Genomic DNA, 21623 nt, shown 5'->3' with positions numbered 1-21623 from the left:
CCCAAAACTGACATTATTACTTAATTTCTACCCTTGATTCTTTTTAGTGTGTCAGATAATAGCCCTGCATTTGCTAGAATGTTGAAATGAGTTTGCAACTTCCTTCCATGGAGGGACTCATGTTAAAAAGCGCCGGCACATTCTAATTTCGTAACATAATTACAGTTTTTCTACAGAAGTCTTTCTCAATATGTATTGACGGCACCCATCCCCCCCCAACAGTCACCATGACGGACGCAAACAAGTTCCTGTACGGGGACCGCGGCCAGGTCGGTAACCCGCTGGCGCAGGCCGACTGGGCCACCAAGAAGCTGGTGTGGATCCCCTCGGAGGAGCTGGGGTTCAAGGCGGGATCCGTCAAGGAGGAGATGGGCGAGGAGTGCCTGGTGGAGCTGGCCGACTCGGGGAAGAAGGTGAAGGTCAACAAGGACGACATCCAGAAGATGAACCCGCCCAAGTTCAACAAGGTGGAGGACATGGCCGAGCTCACCTGCATGAATGAGGCGTCGGTGCTGCACAACCTGAAGGAGAGATACTACTCCGGCCTCATCTACGTGAGTGTGCACACACACGTACACACGAGAACACTAGAGTAGTACACACGACACACACACACTCACAAATGGCGACCCTTGTGTGTGGGCCTCCGTGTCGATCGTGGGGTTGTTTGTTTACATACCGAGGGCCTGACCAATGTCCTCCTCCATCCTCCATCTTGTGTCTTCCTCCTACCAGACGTACTCGGGGCTCTTCTGTGTGGTGATCAACCCGTACAAGTACCTGCCCATCTACACAGAGGACATAGTGGACATGTATAAGGGCAAGAAGAGGCACGAGATGCCCCCTCACATCTACGCCATCACAGACACTGCCTACCGGAGCATGATGCAGGGTGGGAACATATGACACACACACACACACACACAACCGAACTACACACTCTATACTATAGTTACAGACGCAATGGCCGATATTTCACACGACCCATTTTCCCTCTGTGCCGACTAGTGTGCCAAACCTCCAACTATGTTGTTTGTCATTGTATTTTCTTCCGTTCCCTTCCAGATCGCGAGGACCAGTCCATTCTTTGCACGTAGGTTCATTTCATTTTAACCAGAATCTTCTCTGCTAAGTATACTTGTGTCTCAAGTGAGTTTCCCTCTCTGGTTTTCAACCAGCATATTCAGTTTGCTGACTCTCATCTCTGTCGTCTTTCCCTTCAGAGGGGAGTCCGGAGCCGGTAAGACGGAGAACACCAAGAAAGTGATCCAGTATCTGGCCCACGTCGCCTCGTCCTTCAAGTCCAAGAAGGACCAGGTCAGTAGTTCTGTCACTCCCCTTCTTTCTGTCCTCCTCTTACTTCCCCCTCCCCTCTCTCTACCTCTCTCTCTCTCCCTCCCTCTCTCTCTATCTCTCTCCCTGTATATCTCTCCCTCCCTCCCTCCTTCTCTCTCTCTCCCCCTCTCCCTCTCTCTCTCCCTCCCTCCCTCCCTCTCTCTCTCCCTCCCTTCCTCTCTCTCTCTCTCTCTCTCTCTCTCTCCCTCGTCCTTCCATTCCTGTTATCCTGGGATCTCATTCCTCTGAACCGTCTTCCTGTGAAGGAGGTTGTAACATACCTGGACCCGTGTTCCCTGTTAACATTCATCTGTCTTCCTGTGAAGGAGGGTTTTAGCGTATTCCTAGCATTCCTCTGTCAGGCCTGGACCCGCCCGCCTCGCCTATCTCTCTAGTGGCGCGTGCGCGGTGTCCGTACCTGTATATGCTCAGCGAAAACGATAGGAATGATTTACTGAAACCTGCATGCAGGTAGCCTGGCCCGATATCGGAGCTGGTCAATGAGTTGGAATGAAAGTCCTGAACCCGTGTGACCCCTTTACATTAAACAGCTCTGTTACATCACTCTGGCTGAGTGTTACATACCATCATGCTTGTGTTAAAGTTGAAGATTCTCTCTCTTTCTCTCTCTCTCTCTCTCTCTCTCTCTCTCTCTCTCTCTCTCTCTCTCTCTCTCTCTCTCTCTCTCTCTCTTACGGTCACCAGAGCAGTGCAGCACTGTCACATGTGAGTTCATCCCTGTCTCTCCAGCGCCGTTCATTGTGTGTTTGTTGTTGTTTTACTAACAGCGGCCATCTTCCCTTCCCCTCGCTTTCAACAACGCTCGAACGACCACCGCTGCAGTGCGTAACGTGGAAGCAATCGCCGCGTGCATATATCTCACCAGAAAAACATCCATCGAGCTTCATGTCGATTCTGGATCTAAAATACGACCTGTTTTTCATGAGCGTAGAGTGAGACTCGCATTTATCTGTCTAGACTCAAGAATGATGTGAATTGCCCCCCCCAGCCTTCTGCTGTGTCCAGTTTCCCCCACGGTAAACTGTCTAGTCACACACCGTGGAGAGAGGGGTAACTCTACCCCGGGTTTGTCTCAAACACTCTATTGCCCCTTGGTGTATGCCTCCCCAGTGTAGCGTTTGTGGCGAGTGTATTGCCCCCCCCCCCAAAAAAAACTTTAGTGTTCTCCCCATTCAGGTCGGTTAAGGTGAACGGGCCTTTGGTCGTCTGCCTGGTTAATCTGCGCCCTTGTTTTGGGTGTCGCTCCTCTCTTTGTTCATGCATGTGCCTGCATGGATTGCGCTTGTTGTGTTGGGAAGGGGTGGAGTGATCTTGATCTCCAGTGGGCCCGTTTGAACCTGGATGATGTGTGTGTGTGTGTGGTTAAACAATGCTTTTGACTGGGATTGAATGCTATGCATGCACGTCTTCATGCCTGTGTTTATGCGATATTAACAATGCAATGTCCGCAAGGCTTCGGGACTACCGCATGGATTGGCTCATCTTTTGTTTTGTGTTTGCAATGCACGAACAGTAGCAAGAACCAACCCCAAACAAAACCTCAACCAAGTATTTTAGATAAGATCATCTCGTTAAACCGCCCACGTGGACTTGTTCTACCGCCTGACTGTGTCTGCTGTAGGGAGAACTGGAGAAGCAGCTTCTGCAAGCCAACCCCATCCTGGAGGCCTTCGGCAACGCCAAGACCGTCAAGAACGACAACTCCTCGCGTTTTGTGAGAGCCATATCCAATGACCGTCTAATGATGCCTCCAGTGACAACAATCTCAGAATGGGTCTTCCAAATCTCCCTGCAAAAAAAAATAATCATCCTTTGTTTTCTCTCTTGTAGGGGAAATTCATCAGGATCAACTTTGATGTCAACGGATACATTGTCGGAGCTAATATTGAAACTTGTATCCTTTCATAATGGGTTCTTGGACGACATCCAGTAAAAATATAGAATATGGCCGTGGCTTAGGTTGTCTGTCAACTGTAGTGTGGTCTTGCCTTGACGGCCATGTTGACAGACCTGCTGGAGAAGTCTCGCGCCATCAGACAGGCCAAAGAGGAGAGGACCTTCCATATCTTCTACTACATGCTGACTGGCGCTGGAGACAAACAGCGTTGTAAGGAAACAACCACTTTTATAGCTTCAAAATAATATTTTGCACAACTTTATTGGCATATTTGTTTTTAACCAGTAACATATGATGCCATTTTAATGCCACCAACCCCTTGCCCGACATACAAAGCAGGCTATTTGAAAGCACCGCACCTGACCCCTGGGCTCAAAATCCTTACAATACAGTTTTACAAATGGCTGACGTTCATTGAAGGGCTTAGTTTCATTTGTCTATATTTTGCATATAGAGAAATAGAATTGATTTTCAATAAAATGACCTTCTCTTCTCTAGCCGAGCTGTGCCTGGAGGACTACAGCAAGTACCGCTTCCTGTCCAACGGGAATGTGACCATCCCAGGTCAGCAGGACCGCGACCTGTTTGTGGAGACCATGGACGCCTTCAAGATCATGAGCATCCCGGAGGAGGAGTGCACCGGTAAGGCACCTCCAAACCGGCCCGGTTCTGTCCTCCGCAGCAACCCAAATGTTGCTTAGTTGTGCAAAATGGAACGGGACAAGTCTTTAAATGAACTGAATGAGAAGTAGACGCTCCTGTTGTCACTCCTGTTACTCCACTATCTAATGTGGTGGTTGTTTCCCTGTCAGGTCTTTTAAAGACGGTGTCTGCTGTGCTGCAGCTGGGGAACATGAGCTTCAAAAAGGAGCGCCACTCTGACCAGGCGTCCATGCCGGACGACACTGGTATGCACACACACACACACACACACACACACACTTTTGTAGCCTCCTCCCTTCAAGCAACCTCCATCGCCAACCTGAGCCCCACTCCTCTTTCCAACAGCCGCCCAGAAAGTGTGCCACCTGCTGGGCATGAACGTGACGGACTTCACCCGGGCCATCCTGTCCCCCAGGATCAAGGTGGGCCGGGACTACGTGCAGAAGGCGCAGACCCAGGAGCAGGCCGAGTTTGCCATTGAGGCCCTGGCCAAGGCCTCCTACGAGAGGATGTTCCGCTGGCTTGTGATGAGGATCAACAAGGCCCTGGACAAGACCAAGAGACAGGGAGCCTCCTTCATCGGCATCCTGGATATCGCTGGATTTGAGATCTTCGAAGTAAGGGAGAGGGAGGGTGGTTGTTTCTTTGATGTAGTTACTGGATGGTTTTCTGTGATGTGTTCCTGATAAGCCATTTGAGTTCTGAATCTCCAAATAACTGCTTTCTTTCTCTCCCTCTCTCTCTCTCCCTTCCTCTCTCTTCCTCCCTCTCTCTCTCTCTCTCTCAATTCCTCTCTCTCTCTCTCTCTCCCTCCTACAGCTGAACTCGTTCGAGCAGCTGTGCATCAACTACACCAACGAGAAGCTGCAGCAGCTGTTCAACCACACCATGTTCATCCTGGAGCAGGAGGAGTACCAGAGAGAGGGCATCGAGTGGAGCTTCATCGACTTCGGCCTGGACCTGCAGCCCTGCATCGACCTCATCGAGAAACATGTACAGTACACGTCCATCCACCCATTCTGCCTCAGGGGAATTCGTCCTTGTTCTTACTCCTACAGGGAGCAGCTGTATAGCTCAGGAGGTAGAGCGGGTAGTCCAGTGATCGTTGGGTCGGCGGTTCAAATCCCGGCTCTTCCTGGCGACATGTCGGAAGTGTCCTTGGGCATGACACCGAACCCCAAATTGCTCCCAATGAGCAGACTAGCACCTTGCATTGCAACTGCCGCCATTGGTGTGTGTATGTGTGTGTGAATGAGAGTAAAGTGTAAAGTGCTTTGGATAAAGTGCACTCCATTTACCATACTCCCCTCTTGGGCACAGTCAATTCTTGTTCAAATGAAATTTCAAATGTAAAAGATTTTAGACGCTGCAGTTCACGTCAGCGAAAGGTGTTGACGTCGTGCCTCTTTCCCCCTTTTTCCGATCTGCCCCGTTTCTCCTCCGCTGTTCTCAGGTGAGCCCCCCAGGCATTCTGGCGCTGCTGGACGAGGAGTGCTGGTTCCCCAAGGCCACGGACAAGAGCTTCGTGGAGAAGGTGGTCCAGGAGCTAGGAAACAACCCCAAGTTCCACAAGCCGAAGATGCTGAAGGACGACGCCGACTTCTGCGTCATGCACTACGCCGGAAAGGTTAGCGATTCCGCTACGAGTCTCCCGTACGCGCGGTCCGTCTTGAATCGAGTCCCCATCGTGAGAGGGTTTTCGAGTTCACAATATGGTTCCTTCCCCTCTTCCCTCAGGTGGACTACAAGGCGGACGAGTGGCTGATGAAGAACATGGACCCCCTGAACGACAACGTGGCCAGCCTGCTCAACCAGTCCTCAGACAAGTTTGTGTCTGACCTGTGGAGAGATGGTACGTCCTGGGAGGAGACTTGCGTTGCTACAGCTGACTATAAATGCCTCAGGCAGTGGTGTGCTGTCATCTAGTGTTTGGTTAGTAGAACTGCAGGGAAAATGGCATCGTTCGGCCATCAACGAGTAGACCAAACCCTACGAATTATACTAGTTTTTTATATTGATTCTATCTAAATCTTCTTGTTGACTCTTGGTGCTTTTCCTTGTCAGTGGACCGTATCGTGGGCCTGGACAAGGTGGCGGGTATGTCGGACCCCATGCACGGGGCGTTCAAGGCCAAGAAGGGCATGTTCCGCACGGTGGGCCAGCTCTACAAGGAGCAGCTGTCCAACCTCATGACCACGCTGAGGAACACCAACCCCAACTTCGTCCGCTGCATCATCCCCAACCACGAGAAAAAGGTAGGATCGGCACAACTCCACCTATACCGTGCGGACGTAAAAAGGCGTGGGGTCTAAATCTTCCATTCAGTTGAGGAACCTTGATCTAGATGTTATATTCTGTTGCTTTTCTTCTTGGGTGGAAATAAATCCTGATTCAGTGTCTCGTCAGGAATTGCAATTTAATTTTGCATGACTTTCTCTCTCTCTCCTCTCCCAGGCTGGTAAGCTGGATCCCCACCTGGTTCTGGACCAGCTGAGGTGTAACGGTGTTCTGGAGGGGATCCGCATCTGCAGACAGGGCTTCCCCAACCGCGTCGTCTTCCAGGAGTTCAGACAGAGGTAACCTTTCGTCGACTTTCACCTTCACTGCGAGCATGAATTTGACTGTAACGTGTTTGTCATGGTGGGAGGCGCACGTCGGAATGCAAACCCCTTCCTCACGACCTCCCTCCTCCCAGATACGAGATCCTCACTCCGAACGCCATCCCTAAAGGCTTCATGGACGGAAAGCAAGCCTGCGTGCTGATGGTGAGACGAGAACCGAAACGTCAAACCTTCCGAACGAGATTCCTCAAAAGTCTGCTCCCTCTGTGGATGGCTGACTCCTCCTCCTCCTCCTCTCTACTCCTCCTCCTCCTCTCTCCCGCCCCTGTCTCAGATCAAGGCCCTGGAGCTGGACCCCAACCTGTTCAGGATCGGCCAGAGCAAGGTGTTCTTCCGGGCCGGCGTCCTGGCCCACCTGGAGGAGGAGCGGGACCTGAAGATCACCGACGTCATCATCAGCTTCCAGTCCTGGTGCCGGGGATACGTGGCCCGCAAGTAAGCAGAATGATATCCCACCACAGCCTTTTGGCTATGATATCGTTTAAAAATGTTGTACTTGATTTCTTTATTTTCATAACTTTATCTCTATCTTACTTTTAAATTTTACGTCTTTTTATGTGAAGCACAGTGCATACATCTTTGTTGTAAAGCACTTTGAGCTGCATTTTTTGTGTGAAAAGTGCTATACAAATAAAGTTACATACAGCCCACTGAACCTCTTACACTCCAATGATATCGAAGGAGAAGATACAGTACGGGGTGGCGCTGTGCCGTTTGGTGGCTTGTAGATCTCTCTGTCTCTGACCCATCTGTCAGTAGATCTCTCTGTCTCTGACCCATCTGTCAGAGTAAATCTCTGACCTATGTCCACCCCTCTCTGTAAAGCGCATTGTGTTGCCTCTGTGTATGAAATGCGCTATACAAATAAAGTTTGATTTGAATTGATCTATCTACCTCCATCCAGGGCCTTTGCTAAGAGGCAGCAGCAGCTGACGGCCATGAAGGTGATCCAGAGGAACTGTGCTGCCTACCTCAAACTGAGAAACTGGCAGTGGTGGAGACTCTTCACCAAGGTATGGAAGAATCCAAAATGGAACTGATTCAGCCATTTATTGACATTGTTATGATTTTGAACATTCTACTCGGGGTGGCCGCATTTGAACCAGGACCTCACACCAGTGAGAATGTCCCGGTAGTTCAGGCGCTGGACAGACAGGGGAGGGGGAAATGGCCCCGTGTTCTGAGTATATCCTCTCTCCCGTCCTCCCCCAGGTGAAGCCCCTGCTCCAGGTGACCAGGCAGGAGGAGGAGATGCTGGCCAAAGAGGAGGAGCTGGTCAAGGTGAAGGAGAGGCAGCTGCAGGCAGATGAGCAGCTACAGGAGTTCGAATCCAAGCAGCAGCAGGTATGGAGAGGCCGGTTGTAACACACTTGTCGAGGCCTGTAGTACGTACGTACGGGCGTCTTCACAAGCGCCCAACTCTGTTTCGTTGAGGTCAAGTAGTTGGTTCTGAATCACCTCAGCTAAGTCCTCAAGGGACAGTCACAGTGCATGATTCTTACCCAACACCAAGATGATAAGACGACCTGGCTTTAACGACCCCGTGTCCGGGCTCCTCTCTGCCCTCCAGCTGAACGCAGAGAAGCTGGCCCTCCAGGAGCAGCTGCAGGCGGAGACGGAGCTGTGCGCCGAGGCGGAGGAGATGCGCTCGCGCCTGGCCACCCGTAAACAGGAGCTGGAGGAGATCCTCCACGACCTGGAGGCCCGTGTAGAGGAGGAGGAGGAGAGGGTCACCCAGATGCAGACGGAGAGGAAGAAGATGCAGCAGAACATCACGGTGAGGAGCGTGGCCCTGGGCGTCGGGTCGGTATTTAAGGTCCAAGTATTTGAGAAAGTTCTGGATCAGAAAACATTGTCAATGTAGTTTTTCCCTTGAAAGTAACTTAAGCACAAGACCGGACCTAATCATTTTAGGCCTTTTAGAAGAGTCGAAGGTAGGGGTACATTTTGCGTCAAAGACATCAGAGGTACATGACGTTCTGTCTCTCCCTCCAGGAACTGGAGCAGCAGCTGGACGAGGAGGAGGCGGCCAGGCAGAAGCTGCAGCTGGAGAAGGTGACCATGGACGCCAAGCTGAAGAAGATCGAGGAGGACGTGATGGTGCTGGACGACCAGAACAACAAACTCAACAAGGTCCGCTCAAGTCGTCAAAACAACAAACCAGTCAATCATGGTTATGCTGATTAAAGGAATAGACAGCAACTTGTAACTGAGCTATAGGAGTTAAGAGTTGAATAGCCAGCGTGGGAAGACAATTCTTGGATTGGTTTCAACAGGAGAAGAAGCTCCTGGAGGAGAGGATTTCCGAGTCCACCAGCAACCTGGCAGAGGAGGAGGAGAAGTCCAAGAGCCTGCAGAAGCTCAAGAACAAACACGAGGCCATGATCACCGACCTGGAGGGTAGGTGGCTCGCAACTGCGGACCCGTTCCGACCGAACCTTGTCAATAACATGCCGATACTACACTCCATCCGTAGTGTTCGGAAAAGGTCTTCCACGTCATTGCGGGTGAAGGATCGTAAGCGGAGATAACCCTAATTTCTCCTCCTCCTCCCCGCAGATCGACTGAGAAAGGAGGAGAAGCAGCGGCAGGAGCTGGAGAAGAACCGGCGCAAGCTGGAGGGAGACTCCACCGACCTCAGCGACCAGATAGCCGACCTGCAGGCCCAGGTCGCCGAGCTCCGCGCCCAGCTGGCCAAGAAGGAGGAGGAGCTTCTGAAAGCGCTGACCAGGTGAGGGGGACACAGTCTGTCTGATGAGAATGATGCAATGTCTCCGATTACAGATTAGTGGGTTAAAAAGATGTTCTAATTCGAGTGATGCTCAAGGTAGTCTTGAGTGAAAACTACCGGTCTATATAGAACTTTAAAATAAAGGGTTGAAGATTGTTTTTCACCATCCGTTTGGATAACGGGGTTCTCACAGTTCATGTCAATCAAGTTCTCACACCTCTCGCGTTAATCCTATACCCTTAGGATCGAGGAGGAGGCCGCGGCCAAGAACCTAGCCCAGAAGAAGATCCGCGAGCTGGAGGCCCAGATGTCTGAGCTGCAGGAGGACCTGGAGCTGGAGCGGGCGGCCAGGGCCAAGGCGGAGAAACACCGCAGAGACCTGGGAGAGGAGCTGGAGGCCCTCAAGACCGAGCTGGAGGACCAGCTGGACTCCACAGCCGCCCAGCAGGAGCTCAGGTAGCAGCGGATGGCATGGATGTCTCTAGTGTAGTTAGAGTATTTATTGAGAAAAGTCCAGAAAAACTGAAAAGATGCCATGGCTAGTGTTGTTGCGATGACAGTGTTTTCTTTTACATGGCTTGTCTCTTCATTTTTCTGTTCCCTTCTCTCTCTCTCTCTCTCCTCTCTCCCTTCATTCCCGTCCCCCAGGACCAAGCGTGAGTCTGAGGTGACCCACATGAAGAAGGCGCTGGAGGACGAGTCCAAGATCCACGAGCAGCAGATGACCGACATGAGACACAAGCACAACCAAGCCTTCGACGAACTGAACGAGCAGCTGGAGCAGGCCAAGAAGGTGAGAGCTCCGCCGTTTCTTACGACAATTCTAGCTGTCGTAGAGTAGACCCAGAAGAGTCTGCGTATCCGTTTCGTTATTGTCAAATACAACCTTCCGAGTTTTAATCGCTTTAAACTCTCCGTTCCCCGCCAGAAACTGGTGTCGGTGGACAAGTCCAAGCAGGGCCTGGACATCGAGAGGAACGAGCTGGCCATCGAGTTGCAGTCGTTGACGCAGGCCAAGTCGGAGCTGGAGCACCGCAGGAAGAAGGCGGAGGCCCAGGTGCAGGAGCTGCAGATCAAGCACGGGGAGACCGAACGCCAGAGGCAGGAGCTGGCCGACAAGGCGGCCAAGATGCAGGTGCGTGCCGGCCGCTCCGCTGTGGTTTTCACAGGTATAATACGGTTACGTCGGGGGCGCCCCGGTGGCTAATCTGGTTAAGGCGCGTACCGTAAAGGCTAGCCCTTACCGCAGCGGCCCGTGTTCAAATCCGTCTCGGGGGCCCTGTGCTGCATGTCTGTCAATCTTCACTATCCTTTTCCAATTAAGCAGAAAAGCCCCTCCAAAAATCTTTACAAAATAATAATACGGTTACATCATTCAGTGTGTTGGGGATATATAGTCAGGGGTTAAGTGGTGTGTTTGTGACAACTCTTGGTCACTGTGATCACTGGGCTGTGCTCATTCTCTCGTTCGGTGTCTCGGTAATCTAGTCGGAGCTGGATAATGTCAACCTGCTGTTGAGCGAGGCGGACAGCAAGTCCATCAAGGCTTCCAAAGACTACTCCTCTGTAGACTCTCAGCTGCAGGACGTGCAGGTATGACCCCACACACACACACACACACACTCCTTATTCTAATTCGGACCTTATTCTGTCACTTACGGCTGACGCCAACCACGCCTCTCTTCGCCGTTCGCAGGAGCTGCTCCAGGAGGAGACGCGTCAGAAGCTGTCCCTCTCCACCCGCGTGAGGCAGATGGAGGACGAGCAGAACAACCTGAGGGAGATGCTGGAGGAGGAGGAGGAGAGCAAGAAGGCCGTGGAGAAGCAGGTCTACACCCTCCAAGCTCAGGTGGGCGAATCCTTCCTTCTGTACCCCTGAGGAGGGTGATTTCAGAGGTAGAGTGGGTCGTCCAATGACCGCAGGGTCGGCGGTTCGATCCCCGGCTCCTCCTGTCCACATGTTGAAGTGTCCTTGGGCAAGACACTGAACCCCAGATTGCTACCAAAGAGCAGGCTAGCGGCCTTGCATGGCAGCTATTGATGTGACCATTTACCGATTACCCTCCCACTCCTTTGACAAATCATTCACTCTCCTCATGTTCCCCATGACACATCTTACCCTCAAGGGATTTGCCATGTGTTCAAACAGCATATCGCGTTTTGCTCCAGTTAAATGAAACTCCGTTCTGACCCGTTTTCCCTGGATCCTCAGCTGGTGGAGATGAAGAAGAAGGTGGAGCTGGAGGCGTCATCCCTGGAGGGGGCGGAGGAGAGCAAGAAGCGCCTGCAGCGCGAGCTGGAGGGCGTGGTGCAGCAGCTGGAGGAGAAGAACTCGGCTTTCGACAAACTGGACAAGACCAAGACCCGTCTGCAGCAGGAGCTGGACGACATGATGGTCGACCAGGACCACCTCAGGCAGATCGTCAACAACCTGGAGAGGAAGCAGAAGAAGTTCGACCAGGTGAGAGGGAGAGCAACGAGGGGGTCTGGGACGACATGGCGTCATCGCGGCGGTAATGGGTAGCCGCTGATATTCCTGAAAACAACTGGGACGATTCGGTGGCCTGTCAATCGAACCTGGTTTACTCTTTTCGCTAAGTTGCGCCTCCAGGGTTGTCCAGTGGTAACACTCCTCTCCCCTGTCCAGATGCTGGCCGAGGAGAAGACCATCTCCACCCAGTACGCCGAGGAGCGCGACCGGGCGGAGGCTGAGGCCAGGGAGATGGACACGCGGGCGCTAACCCTGACCCGCGAGCTGGAGACCGTGACGGACCTGAAGGATGAGCTGGACCGCGCCAACAAGATGCTCAAGGCCGAGATGGAAGACCTGGTCTCGTCCAAGGACGACGTCGGCAAGAGCGTAAGATCACCGTTGTCTTCTTGAAACACTATTGTGGACGGTCACAAAACCCAAATTAGGTTCAAGATTGGGTCTTTGCAATGACGATTTAACAGCTCAAAGTTTTTGTAATGGCTTTTGTAATGGCTTTAATTTAGTTTATATTTTAAATTTTTGCTGAATGTCAGTGAATCACAATAAAGTTTCTCCTCTTCACTCTTGGTAGGTCCACGAGCTGGAGCGTTCCAAGCGGGGGATGGAGCAGCAGCTGGAGGAGATGCGGGTCCAGCTGGAGGAGCTAGAGGATGAGCTGCAGGCCACCGAGGACGCCAAGCTGCGCCTGGAGGTCAACATGCAGGCCATGAAGGCCCAGTTCGACCGGGACCTCCAGGCCAGGGACGAGCAGGGAGAGGAGAGGAGGAAGCAGCTCGTCAAGCAGGTACGATAGACTCCAAACCCCCCCCCCCCCCCTCCAAATGTCTCATAGACCCAAAGGCATGATTGATTGAAACCTGTATCCAGGTTTGCTCCATGCTCCAAAGGGAATTGTGTATGCAATAAGCATTCAACCCACTAACCCAACTTTTGAAGTTCCAGACAAAGCTCTAAACGTCTTGTGATCTAGTTCAGTTTCTCATTTTTTTTAACCCCTTGTCGTCCAGGTGCGAGAGATGGAGGTGGAGCTGGAGGACGAGCGCAGGCAGCGTTCCCTGGCCACGTCATCCAAGAAGAGGCTGGAAATGGACCTGGCCGATCTGGAGGCCCAGATAGACGCTGCCAACAAGGGCCGTGACGAGGCCCTCAAACAGCTCAAGAGACTGCAGGTAAACACACACCTTTTTTTAAAGGCATGCGCACATTTACTCCAACACTTGCAATCACGCACTGGAAATGAGCGGAGATCTTGGCTTGCTAAACTTTTTTGTTGTTCGGATACAATGGGTATGTGGGCTAACTTAGCGCTCCGTCTACCCTCAGGCCCAGATGAAGGAGCTGGTGAGGGAGCTGGAGGAGCTGCGCCTGTCCAGGGAGGAGGCCCTCAACGAGGCCAAGGAGAACGAGAGGAAGATCAAGACCATGGAGGCCGACGCCATGCAGCTCCAGGAGGTACGAACCACCTGCGTGGCCGTCGAACGGTCCATCCCGCCCCTCCGTCTCCCTTCTTTAATTTCTCTGAGCTCTAACGCCCCGCCTCCCGACCTCCGTAGGACCTGGCCACCGCGGAGAGGATGAAGAGACAGGCGCAGGCAGAGAGGGACGAGCTTCAGGACGAAATCAACAGCCATGCAGCCAAGAAGTAATAAAACCACAAAACCTACTATATATATCTATATATTTAAAAGATTTTTTTTTTCTCAACAAAATCTCGTCTATGTTCTTTCTCTCAGCATCCAGATGGCGGATGAGAAGAGGAGGCTAGAGGCTCGTATATCCCAGCTGGAGGAAGAGTTGGAGGAGGAGCACCTGAGCACCGAGATGGTGAACGACCGTTTGAGGAGGGCTACCCTACAGGTAACGAATCGCGTTGGCCTCCGCGTTGCGAGTACCACATTGCCTAAGGAGTCCCTCACCATGATTTTCCTCCTCTGACAGACTGACCAGTTGACCACAGAGCTGGCGGCGGAGCGCAGCACCTCTCAGAGCATGGAGGGCGCGCGCTCTCACCTGGATCGCCAGAACAAGGAGCTGAAGCTCAAGCTGCAGGAGATGGAGGGCACCATCAAGAGCAAATACAAGTCCTCTATCGCCTCCCTGGAGGCCAAAATCGGCATGCTGGAAGAGCAGCTGGACATCGAGTCAAAGTGAGAGCCCGCACGCATGTGTTCCTTCAATGTAGTTGAGGATCGAGCGTCTGGATGTGTGATTTGAAACGATTTCAGCTGGCGTTTTTCCCCAGGTTTTGTAGGTTTGAGGGAATTCTGTCAATTATTAAGGATAACACATGCATATGCCACAGACCCCAAAAAACAGTGCTGGTTAGAAGAAGGAAAGGTCTGTCTCATGACGGTAACCATTACCTCTGCTCCTAACTCATGAGTTGACCTTTGCCCTCTGCTCTCTCAGGGAGCGCCAGCAGGCCACCAGGCTGACCAGGCGCACAGAGAAGAAGCTGAAGGAGGTCTTGCTTCAGGTGGAGGACGAGAGACGCAACACAGAGCAGTACAAAGACCAGGTGGGGCTCATTCCTCGCTTCAGTTTCTGTTTGGGGGGTTATTGGTGTTTCTTTAGAGAACAGGAAACGGCAGGTACTGAGGTTTGTCTCAGTGGAGTTTAGAAGAGCTCAGGTCTAAATCTCTAAACCATTGTTCCTGCATGAACGCAGCTGAACTGAACGGCTTCTCCCGTCCGTGCTTCGCAGGCAGACAAGCTGAACAGCCGCATGCGCCAGCTCAAGAGGCAGCTGGAGGAGGCCGAGGAGGAGGTGACCCGGGCCAACGCCTACCGCAGGAAGCTGCAGAGAGAGCTGGACGACGCCACCGAGTCCGCGGACACCATGAACCGAGAAGTCAGCACCCTGAAGAGCAAGCTCCGGTACAGCCCCCTTTACCCCATCCTCCTCCTCCTCACCTTCTGTCTGGTCATTGGTTGGTTGGTTGGTTGGTTGGTTAGTTAGCTGGTTGGTTGATTTGTTGGTTGATTGATTGATTAGCAGTTTGATATGCTGCTACTGATTGTATTGGTAGTTATGGCTGACCATGAGTGAGGAGGCTTGTTAATTATTATTATTTTTTTAATGTTTTTTTTTTTTTTTAATGTTTTTTTTTAAATCTGCAGCCGTGGGGACCTGCCCTTCAACATGCGCCGAGTCGTCACCCGCAGCGGCCTGGACAGCGACGAGGAGTTGGACGCGCCAGGCGAGGCGTCCGAGCCCGCCCCCGAGTGAACGGGAGAGTGGTGGTGAGGAGAAAAAGGGCGACACTGGAAATCCAAACTCAACGCGCCATTTTGGTTTCATAATGACATGCATCTCAGGTGCTTTAGAAAACGTCTCATGTAGCTGATACTGGACCTGGGATCAAGCCCGACTACGCACAGCCTTACAAATCGTTCAGTTCTGTTTCGATAATGCATCTTGTCTCAATATGCTGGACCAAATTATATTTGCATTGTTACACTTTTTCTAAAACAATTTTTCTACTCTGTTGCTTCATTATCCCCCGAAAAGGAGAGATGTAATTAATGCATTTTAGATAACTATTTTCATAAATATTCTTGCTGTTTCTAGCCCTGTTCTGCTTGGGAGTTTATGCTATTATACATTTTTCACACTGTAAACATTGGGCATTTGTGCCATGTTTTGCACGTGATATTGTTTGATTGGCGCAGTAGCCTAAAACAGTATGGGTCATAGGATATTGATCAAGTAATATTATAGATTTATATATTTCTGTGCATTTTCCACTGTCAAGTCTTGGCGTGTGTAACTGAGTGAACTGTGGAGTAGCAGGTGAAACTAGGAGTGCAACTGTCAGCGTGTCCAGCTCCTGAGCGGGAGGCCAGGGTTCTAATCCCACCCTGCCGAAACAGAGGGGTTACACTGGTGCTGTGACCCAGATGCCCTGTGGATGTGGAGTGAGTTTGGGGGGTGAGTGTAGCCGAGTGAGTGAAACGGAATCCTTGCGTCCTGAGTAGGTAGTAAGGAGTTGTTGATTAATCTCACTCCCCCAGTATAAATATCATTCACCTGCTCCCAGGAAGAGTTAGCTTTTCATTGGCGTAGCTGGTTAAAACGGTGGTAGACCCAGGTTTGAATCACACCCCATGGGCGTGTGGAAACGTGCACATTACCTCTCTTAAGCCAAAACTGTTATAACATGTTGCGAGCATAGTAGCCTTTTCACATTCAGACACTGGTTTACAAGTTGAGTCGACTGCACGCACTTTGTAAAGGGTCAGAATGAAATAAAGCCACAAGTATGGGGTGAACAATATAGCCTTAACATTTGTAATTAAAGCTTGGTTTTGGGAGCTCTGTCTTTCTCTAATTATTGATATTTCCATGTTTTGGTTATTCGTGTTGCTATGCTGTTGTGGTGGTGGGTAGCACTGATGCTAAGATCCTTGCTTTAAGTAATAGGCTAAAGCTTAATTTCTGACTGGTTTATGGATTCTTGGATGCAATGTTATTAGTAACATTTTGTATTACTAGGTGTCAATTTTTAATAAAATGTTCACTTGCAATATCATTTAATGTAGTCTTTATTTGAGAACTTTCCACTGTTATTGTAATGTTGGCTATACCACTGCCATGTATGGCCTGGCTGGTAGCTTAATCATTTCATCATACACCATCTGGACAAAAGTATTGGGACACCTACACATTAAATCTACAGGAGCTTTTATGACATTCTATTCTAAATTCATAGGCATTAATATGGAGTTGGTCCCCCCTTTGCAGCTATAACAATCTTCCACTCTTCTGGGATTGCTTTCTACAATAATCTGTGATCATTTTTGCCAATTCATCCAGAAGAGCATTTGTGTGGTTAGATCCATATAGTGTATATCATAGTGGTACCATGACATTTCATAAACTGATGGTGCAACACCACCACCAGAGGGTTCCGTGTTCAGTGGAATCTTTCTCAGCTTGCTTTCCGTAGGGTTTGGCAGTGGAGAGCGAGTTCAAACCGGTTCACAACCGGTTCAAGCGTTTGCAGACTGGTAGGGAGGGCGGGGCTTGTGGTCCAGGGACGTAAAGCATCTGGGAACTTTGCTGCTCCGGTGCGCTGCGCATTGCGGCTTTGACATTCCCTGTGAACTCCCGGGAGCTAGAAAGACAGTATTGACAGAGAGAAACGGCTCTGACAACTCTCGTTATTTGTGTAAACGGACGAATTAGAGCAGTAAAAATTCGCCTGTCGCAAACAGAACTTTTAAGAGCACGCGCTAACTAGATAAGCAGGCTGGCTAACGTTAGCTACGGTGTCAGTGGGGTTTAGTTAGCACTAGCTAGCTAACGGTAGATAGCCACTCTCTCTGCTGTGGCTTGTCCTTATACGCTCCCTGAAAGACTAGCTCAGTTAACTTGCTCACCACCGTTAAAGACAGCACCTCGACGCTGGCGACATGCCTTTCCTGAAGCCGAGTCAAGTGATCATCCTCGGTCCTTAGCGGGTCCTTAGCGGGCTCCTAGGGACCTCCTAGCCCGGTGAGTTCATCCATCCTCGGTCCTTAGCGGGCTCCTAGGGAGCACCTAGCCCGGTGAGTTCATCCATCCTCGGTCCTTAGCGGGTCCTTAGCGGGCTCCTAGGGACCTAGCCCGGTGAGTTCATCCATCCTCGGTCCTTAGCGGGTCCTTAGCGGGCTCCTAGGGACCTCCTAGCCCGGTGAGTTCATCCATCCTCGGTCCTTAGCGGGTCCTTAGCGGGCTCCTAGGGAGCTCCTAGCCCGGTGAGTTCATCCATCCTCGGTCCTTAGCGGGTCCTTAGCGGGCTCCTAGGGAGCACCTAGCCCGGTGAGTTCAACCATCCTCGGTCCTTAGCGGGTCCTTAGCGGGCTCCTAGGGAGCACCTAGCCCGGTGAGTTCATCCATCCTCGGTCCTTAGCGGGTCCTTAGCGGGCTCCTAGGGAGCACCTAGCCCGGTGAGTTCAACCATCCTCGGTCCTTAGCGGGCTCCTAGGGAGCACCTAGCCCGGTGAGTTCATCCATCCTCGGTCCTTAGCGGGTCCTTAGCGGGCTCCTAGGGAGCACCTAGCCCGGTGAGTTCATCCATCCTCGGTCCTTAGCGGGTCCTTAGCGGGCTCCTAGGGAGCACCTAGCCCGGTGAGTTCATCCATCCTCGGTCCTTAGCGGGTCCTTAGCGGGCTCCTAGGGAGCACCTAGCCCGGTGAGTTCATCCATCCTCGGTCCTTAGCGGCTCCTAGGGAGCACCTAGCCCGGTGAGTTCAACCATCCTCGGTCCTTAGCGGGTCCTTAGCGGGCTCCTAGGGAGCACCTAGCCCGGTGAGTTCATCCATCCTCGGTCCTTAGCGGGTCCTTAGCGGGCTCCTAGGGAGCACCTAGCCCGGTGAGTTCATCCATCCTCGGTCCTTAGCGGGTCCTTAGCGGGCTCCTAGGGAGCTCCTAGCCCGGTGAGTTCATCCATCCTCGGTCCTTAGCGGGTCCTTAGCGGGCTCCTAGAGACCTAGCCCGGTGAGTTCATCCATCCTCGGTCCTTAGCGGGTCCTTAGCGGGCTCCTAGGGAGAGCTCCTAGCCCGGTGAGTTCATCCGCCTGCCCAGCCAGCAGACAGGTCGTGGACATGATGACATTTGGGTATAAAAACAAACGTTAGCGGAGCTGGATAGTTACACTGTTGCAACTTTTGCTGCTTGTAACAAGTTACCACATAATATCCCAGATAAATATAATTGATTTCAACTCAGAAATACATTGTAACTAACGTTATACGTTTTGACTAATGAAGTTTCCTCACCCCCTGACTCATTTGCACTGAAGTTGGGACGGTACTTCACAGCGGCAAGACGGCTCGAGAGGATAAAGCGCTGCGCGCGACCAACTTCCAGGAGTCATCTACCCCACCACCCTCAAAGATGGAGCTGGCTATGGTAAATAAAAACAAATACAGTGGTTTATCCTGATATGACCTGTATGAACAGTCACACGGTGACAGTTGAAGGAGCGTCCTCCACCAAACAGAGCTGCATGATTCTGACATTCTTGGGGAATCTCATGTTTATATGTGACCGTGACGGGTCACTCCAACTGGTGACTTGTGCTGAATTGTAACATTTTGGGGGGCGAGGTGAGCTTGCCAGATACTCCTTAGTATGACGTTAAATGGTGCTAGAGGTCGATCGATAGTGGTTATTTAAAGGATTTTGAAGCAGGAAAAAACAGATCTACGATTAATTGTCCGATAGCAAAAAATAATAATAATATTTTGCCACTGTCAAATAAATTAAATGCCTAAATAAATACATCTGGATAATTAAACTCAACGTAGGCTAAAAAGCAAAGAGTAATGAAAACTCAGGGGGATCAGGCCTACGTGTCATGGTCATTTAACCCTTTACTACCTGCACACACCTGATCTCTGTCACATGTTAGGCCTACATGTCCAACAGGGCATGTAGGCCTGGAGAATCTCTAAGAATGCCTTCCTCACGCCCAAGAGTAGTAGGCTACATCCAGGTCATTTTGTTAAAAAATGTTGATCAAATGTCTTGTTCAAATTAAGTAGCCTACTCCTTTTCATCAGTTGCTGGGTGGCTGTGGTCCAGATCTTTGTCAATTAATTCAATGAAACTAATGGCAACAACATTATATAAAGTATATAAATTAAATGTAACGGAACATTCTTAAGTGTGATTTGGTGGATTAGGCCTACATCGTTTGAATGTGGTCTATAATGGGAAGAGGCTGCGCAGCCATCGACTACTATCAGAGCCCCGTTCAGCCGATAACGATGGTTTTAAAAACGTCCTATTGGCCAGCCGATCTCCAAATGGTGCTTTTATCTGCTGCTGTTGCTTTACATGACAATGACAGGCGAATAGACTGAAGCCCATCCAGAATTACAGATGTTAAACCAGGCTACCTCGAGTCCTCTGAACCCTGCTCAAGACTGAACCCTGCTCAAGACTGAACCCTGCTAAAGACTCTGAACCCTGCTAAAGACCCTGAACCCTGCTACAGACCCTGAACCCTGCTCAAGACTGAACCCTGCTAAAGACTCTGAACGCTGCTCCAGACGGAACCCTGCTCCAGACTGAACCCTGCTCCAGAATGAACCCTGCTCCAGACTGAACCCTGCTAAAGACTGAACCATGCTCAAGACTAAACCCTGCTAAAGACTGAACCATGCTCAAGACTGAACCCTGCTAAAGACTGAACCCTGCTAAAGACTGAACCCTGCTCAAGACTGAACCCTGCTAAAGACCCTGAACCCTGCTAAAGACCCTGAACCCTGCTCAAGACTGAACCCTGCTAAAGACCCTGAACCCTGCTAAAGACTCTGAACCCTGCTCAAGACTGAACCCTGCTCAAGACTGAACCCTGCTCAAGACTGAACCCTGCTCACGACCCTGAACCCTGCTCAAGACCCTGAACCCTGCTAAAGACCCTGAACCCTGCTAAAGACTCTGAACCCTGCTAAAGACTCTGAACCCTGCTAAAGACTCTGAACCCTGCTAAAGACCCTGAACCCTGCTAAAGACTCTGAACCCTGCTAAAGACCCTGAACCCTGCTAAAGACTCTGAACCCTGCTAAAGACTCTGAACCCTGCTAAAGACTCTGAACCCTGCTAAAGACTCTGAACCCTGCTAAAGACTCTGAACCCTGCTAAAGACTCTGAACCCTGCTAAAGACTCTGAACCCTGCTCAAGACTGAACCCTACTAAAGACTCTGAACCCTGCTAAAGACTCTGAACCCTGCTAAAGACTCTGAACCCTGCTAAAGACCCTGAACCCTGCTAAAGACTCTGAACCCTGCTAAAGACTCTGAACCCTGCTAAAGACTCTGAACCCTGCTAAAGACTCTGAACCCTGCTAAAGACTCTGAACCCTGCTTAAGACCCTGAACCCTGCTAAAGACTCTGAACCCTGCTAAAGGGCTCGGAGGTGAGGTCACGCCTATTTGATTCTCTGTCCCTCATTGGTCGTCATTGATGGTTGCCATGGCATCCCTTTGGAAGGTGGGCCTTGACTGGAGGATGTGATATAGACATAGAGTGAGGGGATTGGTTCAGTCACGTGCTCAGAACCAACAGCAGAGGCTTCAGGCTGGATGGATGTGAAAGCAGTTTATCGTTGAATCGCTTTACGTCTCAGGCGTTCTAGTTTGACTAACCTAGTCGTGTGTTGTTCAGTTTTGCCCTACGGAACGGAAGATATGCGTGAGTGCGCGCTACCACACAACGACATGCATAAGCAGACTCCCATCAGCATACGTTCTCAATGACCTACATGCAAGACCCCCCTTGCTTGCACACAAACACTCACACACACACACACACACACACACACAAAACCACTGCATGCATGACTCATGGCATTTCATAAAGACGTGATTTGTCAGGGAGGGTTTCAGTAGGGGGAGAGAGAGAGAGAGAGAGGGAGAGAGAGCGGTGTGTGTGTGAGAGAGGGACAGAGGACAGACAGAGAAAGAGGAGAGATTGAGAGCCTGCACGTGGGAGAGCTGGAGGAAGATAGCCACCAGTAGAAGCCTGTGGAATAAGCTGCTGCAGTCAGGGAGATAGAGAGGGTTAGGGTTAGAGAGAGGGTGTGTGTGTGTGTGTGTGTGTGGTGGGGGGGGGGGGGGTGGAGTCTTATTGTGAGGGGGGGGGTGGAGGCTTATTGTGAGATGTGCTGATTGTAGCAGCAGCTCCAGCAGACGGGGAGGTGGAGAGAGGGGAAAGAGAGAGTGATGCAAGAGAAACAAGATTCTCCATCAAGACCCCCCAGCGGTATGGGAAAGGTAGGGCCAGATAGACGTGTGTGTGTGTGTGCGCTTGTCAAATAAAAGCACATGTGACATTTGATGCTTCGCTCCTTGGACGCGTGTCAGTGTT

At 51.0% G+C, this 21623-nt stretch overlaps 2 protein-coding genes across 2 annotated transcripts in view; both read left to right on the top strand.

The window, feature by feature from the left end:
* Nucleotides 1-227: 227 nt before the first annotated feature.
* Nucleotides 228-14991, top strand: LOC311311512 (myosin-9-like; the record flags this gene model as incomplete). Its single annotated transcript, XM_084441243.1, has 40 exons — nt 228-554; nt 736-892; nt 1066-1093; nt 1224-1317; nt 2041-2061; nt 2978-3070; nt 3187-3250; nt 3365-3463; nt 3752-3895; nt 4066-4161; nt 4262-4533; nt 4736-4909; nt 5370-5543; nt 5654-5768; nt 5981-6171; nt 6371-6492; nt 6612-6681; nt 6812-6972; nt 7442-7550; nt 7750-7881; nt 8108-8314; nt 8533-8670; nt 8814-8937; nt 9097-9268; nt 9512-9724; nt 9917-10061; nt 10197-10403; nt 10757-10861; nt 10965-11117; nt 11481-11729; nt 11916-12128; nt 12334-12546; nt 12770-12931; nt 13086-13214; nt 13316-13404; nt 13496-13619; nt 13701-13909; nt 14172-14280; nt 14467-14639; nt 14883-14991. The coding sequence occupies 40 exons, from the start codon at nt 228-230 to the stop codon at nt 14989-14991; spliced, it is 5886 nt and encodes a 1961-aa protein (XP_084297369.1).
* Nucleotides 14992-17173: 2182 nt separating this feature from the next.
* slc25a38b (solute carrier family 25 member 38b) overlaps nt 17174-21623 on the top strand; it is a gene marked incomplete at its 3' end in the record, with an annotated part of 10830 nt that continues 6380 nt past the window's right edge. The window contains exons 1-2 of the mRNA XM_084441222.1: nt 17174-17259; nt 18549-18658. Of these exons, the coding sequence (XP_084297348.1) occupies nt 18644-18658 (15 nt within the window). The 5' untranslated portion in view covers nt 17174-17259; nt 18549-18643. The remainder of the gene's footprint in view (nt 17260-18548; nt 18659-21623) is intronic.

This window comes from Borostomias antarcticus (genome assembly GCF_949987555.1).
Source record: "Borostomias antarcticus genome assembly, chromosome: 7".
Taxonomy (NCBI): domain Eukaryota; kingdom Metazoa; phylum Chordata; class Actinopteri; order Stomiiformes; family Stomiidae; genus Borostomias; species Borostomias antarcticus.
Note: the sequence above shows the minus strand (reverse complement) of the source record. Positions and strands in the feature narration are given on the sequence as shown.